The following is a 3,249-nucleotide window of genomic DNA, read 5'->3' on the forward strand; positions in this document are numbered from 1 at the left end:
TTTTTTTTTTTTTTTTTTTTTTTTTTTTTTTTTAGTTTATTTACTTATTTTTAGAGAGAGAGAGAGAGAGAGAAAAGCATGAGAAGCGTGAGTGGGGAGGGGCAGAGAGAGAGAATAAAGAGAATCCCAAGCAGCCACCACACTGTCAGTGCAGATCCCGATGCAGGGCTTGAACTCACAAACCACAATGTCATAATCTGAGCTGAAGTTGGTCACTCAACTGATTGAGCCACCCCAGCATCCCCTGATTTGTCTTTTAAAAAGGTCACCCAGGCTGCTCTTTGAAGGATAAACTGTATAAGGGAGAGGAGAAGGTAGGTGTCCAGTTAGTAGGCTTGGCCTGATGTTGTAGCCATTAGAAACAGAGGATTTGGGGCAATATGGTAGCCCGAGATGAAGAAAGTTAAACAGTTTCAGTACAATAATTGGCTCGTGATGATGACGACATAAAATATATACAATACCGAAAAAGTAGAAAAACTAAAACCAATTCTTTTGTGACCAAATGTTTCCTACAGGCATTATCATTACCATAGCTTGACGTCTTTTTGAGAGGCGTTACCAGTGCATGTCCTGATTGTCACCATACTGACCTTTTCACTTCCTCATGCAGCTGCTTTTTAGTCCAGTGAGGAACTTTGATGGAGCCATATAGGAGTAAGTGTTCCTTGGTAGTGAGGTAACTAAACAAGACGTCGTGCTGCATGCAGACCCCCATGCTCTTCCGTACCGTGTGTAGGTCTGTTTTGGTGTCTTTTCCATAAACAAAGATGGTGCCTGCTGAAGCCCCAAAAAGCCCAGTCAACATGGAGCTGAAAATGATGAAATGATAAATTAGGTACCAACCAAGCATTTAAGTTAGATTTTAGAACTAAATATATCTCATTCATTAGCAAACAGTATTACAGTGTATCTCCTCAGGTAAGACCAAGCTATAAAATAAAATGGTATTACATGGGAACAAACATTGAGTGACTTTTAAGCTTTTAATTATTTAGAGTGTTACATAAACACTACACAGTGACAATGATGGGGAGGGGTGGTGGCCGTAGTAATGACAGAAATGGTCACATACTTTAATTGCCAAGTATGCTCTCTCCTTGAGCAAACTCATGCACCTCCCTGGCATCAGATGGTATCTATGAGTCGTGGAGTCTCAAATTTATATCTTTAGCCCAGACCTCACCACTCAGATCCAGATTTGCACTGTATATCCAGAAGACAGTATCACTTCTCCATAAGACATCTTACAGGACCCTCAAACTCAACATGTTTAAAATTTAACTCAGGATCTTTGCCCTCAACTCTGTGCCCCCACTGATGTTCCTCTTTCACCATACGATGAATCCAAATACTGGTTGCACAAGCCTAGAATCCAGAAGCTGTGTTTGCATCCTCCTCCTATCTCTGTTTTCAACCTCTGCCCATATGTCCCATTTTCCCAGCCACACCACAGTGCAAGCCACACCACAACTTGCTCCTGACCACACCACTCTCCTTCCCATGTGAACATTGGTCACTTTCAGTCCCTTTCTCTACACTGTGATTATTCTCTATCTTACTAGACAATTGCTTATCATTTTTCAGATGGTTAATAAAAATTGCTGAGCAATTACTTAATATCCATCTTCTCCAGTAACATGTAAGCTCCATGAGGTCATGCAAAGGATCCATTTTTCCACCACTGTCTCTAGTACCTAACTAGTACCTTGTACCTTGTATATAATGAACCCTAAATGACTATTGTGGATTTAATAGGGAATCAATAATACATGCAATTCTTCCCATAAAAACACCTTGAAATATAAACAACTCATTCTTCATATTCAGAAGAATAAAATTAGGACTTTCTCAGCTAAAATTACAGCTTGTTCAGAAAACCTTCTTCTCTTTTCTTCGCAGGCTCTTATTGCCTATTAGAAACCTGCTTTTAAGCACTAAATCACTATGTTTTCACTAGAAACCCAACTTTAAATTTAAGCAGGCCATATAAATAAGAGTAGCTGCATGTTCCCTCATTTCATGACCTTACTTTGTCCCCTTTTATTTGTAAAAGAAAAATTAATTTGAATATATTTTGGCAGTCACTGAGCTTACTTATGATAATACTAAATAGGGTATCCAGCAACTGACACTTTTTTTCAAATAAGAGCTAAAGAGAAACAGCAGCTTAGCGTTGACTTCCAGCCAAGAATGTGGAGCACTGGAGGTGAGTCACAAAAAAAAATTCAAAAGGATGTCACTTTAAAAACATTTGAGTCTCTTCTCCTTTTGGACACATCAGTTAAACCATGAGTGAGAAAGAACAGCTCATGTACCACTCCTGGCCCTTTTGATCTATATCTGATAGCTGGTGATTTCTTTCTTCATGAATCAAGGCAAGGAGCAGCTGGGGCTGAGTGTGTTTATAGCAAAGTGTGTAAACTCAAAATTATACATGGGCCAGAATAGAAATGCAAATAAATGAAGCAGACTGGGCATATGCGACAGTGCAGATTTGTGAGGAACAGGAATAAATCAGAAAGCAGATGTCCCCTTTAAGAGAACAGTCACTGGTAAGACCCAACCAATTGTCCCCACCTTAGACCGTGGACCCAGTATTGCTAGAACATCCTATTATCCAAGGAATGTGAAGAATATTTCTTTTTATTAGAAAACCTCTCCATTTGCAAATATTGGCACTGAATTATAACTTTTAAGAAGTACTGGTTCAGCCTGATCTGGCCTTTTGAGGTCTCAGATTGGGACCTCTGACTTAGACTCCATTTTATAGTAAACAAAATGAGCTACCTTAATCTATCTCGGAGATGTAGTAACTTTATTCTTTATGAAAGAAATGAGGAAACATTAAGTAATAGGCCTCCAGGACAATAAGTGTTAAAAAGTAACATACATCGTAGTAGTTTTCCCGGCTCCATTGGGCCCCAGCAATGAAGTAATATGTCCTTCATAGAAGTTCAGATTGAGGTTATCAACAGCAATTTTTGAGCCATAGATCTTTGTGACCCCATGAAGGGCAACCCCAACTGTGAGATCCTTAGGTTCAGGCTCAATGTTGGAGGGGAACATGTACTCAGGACCTGAAGGGAAATCAAGAGAAGAATTATAAAGCTCACAAAGGAGGAAAATGCAGCTACAGAGAGACTTTTCCTTAATTAAAAACTGAAGACTATAGGGGCGCCTGGGTGGCGCAGTCGGTTAAGCGTCCGACTTCAGCCAGGTCACGATCTCGCGGTCTGTGAGTTCGAG

The 3,249-nt window shown here is 39.9% G+C and overlaps 1 protein-coding gene across 2 annotated transcripts in view; it reads right to left on the reverse strand.

Moving 5' to 3' along the window:
- The window catches only part of ABCA12 (ATP binding cassette subfamily A member 12), a 279,848-nt gene that overhangs the window by 43,672 nt on the left and 232,927 nt on the right, over positions 1–3,249 (reverse strand). For both annotated transcript variants that reach the window (XM_040476160.1, XM_040476159.1), the window contains 2 exons: positions 2,894–3,080; positions 594–812 (listed from right to left, as the gene is read on the reverse strand). In XM_040476160.1, coding sequence (XP_040332094.1) covers positions 594–812; positions 2,894–3,080 — 406 coding nt within the window. The remainder of the gene's footprint in view (positions 1–593; positions 813–2,893; positions 3,081–3,249) is intronic.

Source organism: Herpailurus yagouaroundi, unplaced genomic scaffold (genome assembly GCF_014898765.1).
Source record: "Herpailurus yagouaroundi ecotype Mexico unplaced genomic scaffold, PumYag 140, whole genome shotgun sequence".
In the NCBI taxonomy this organism is placed as follows: Eukaryota; Metazoa; Chordata; class Mammalia; order Carnivora; family Felidae; genus Herpailurus; species Herpailurus yagouaroundi.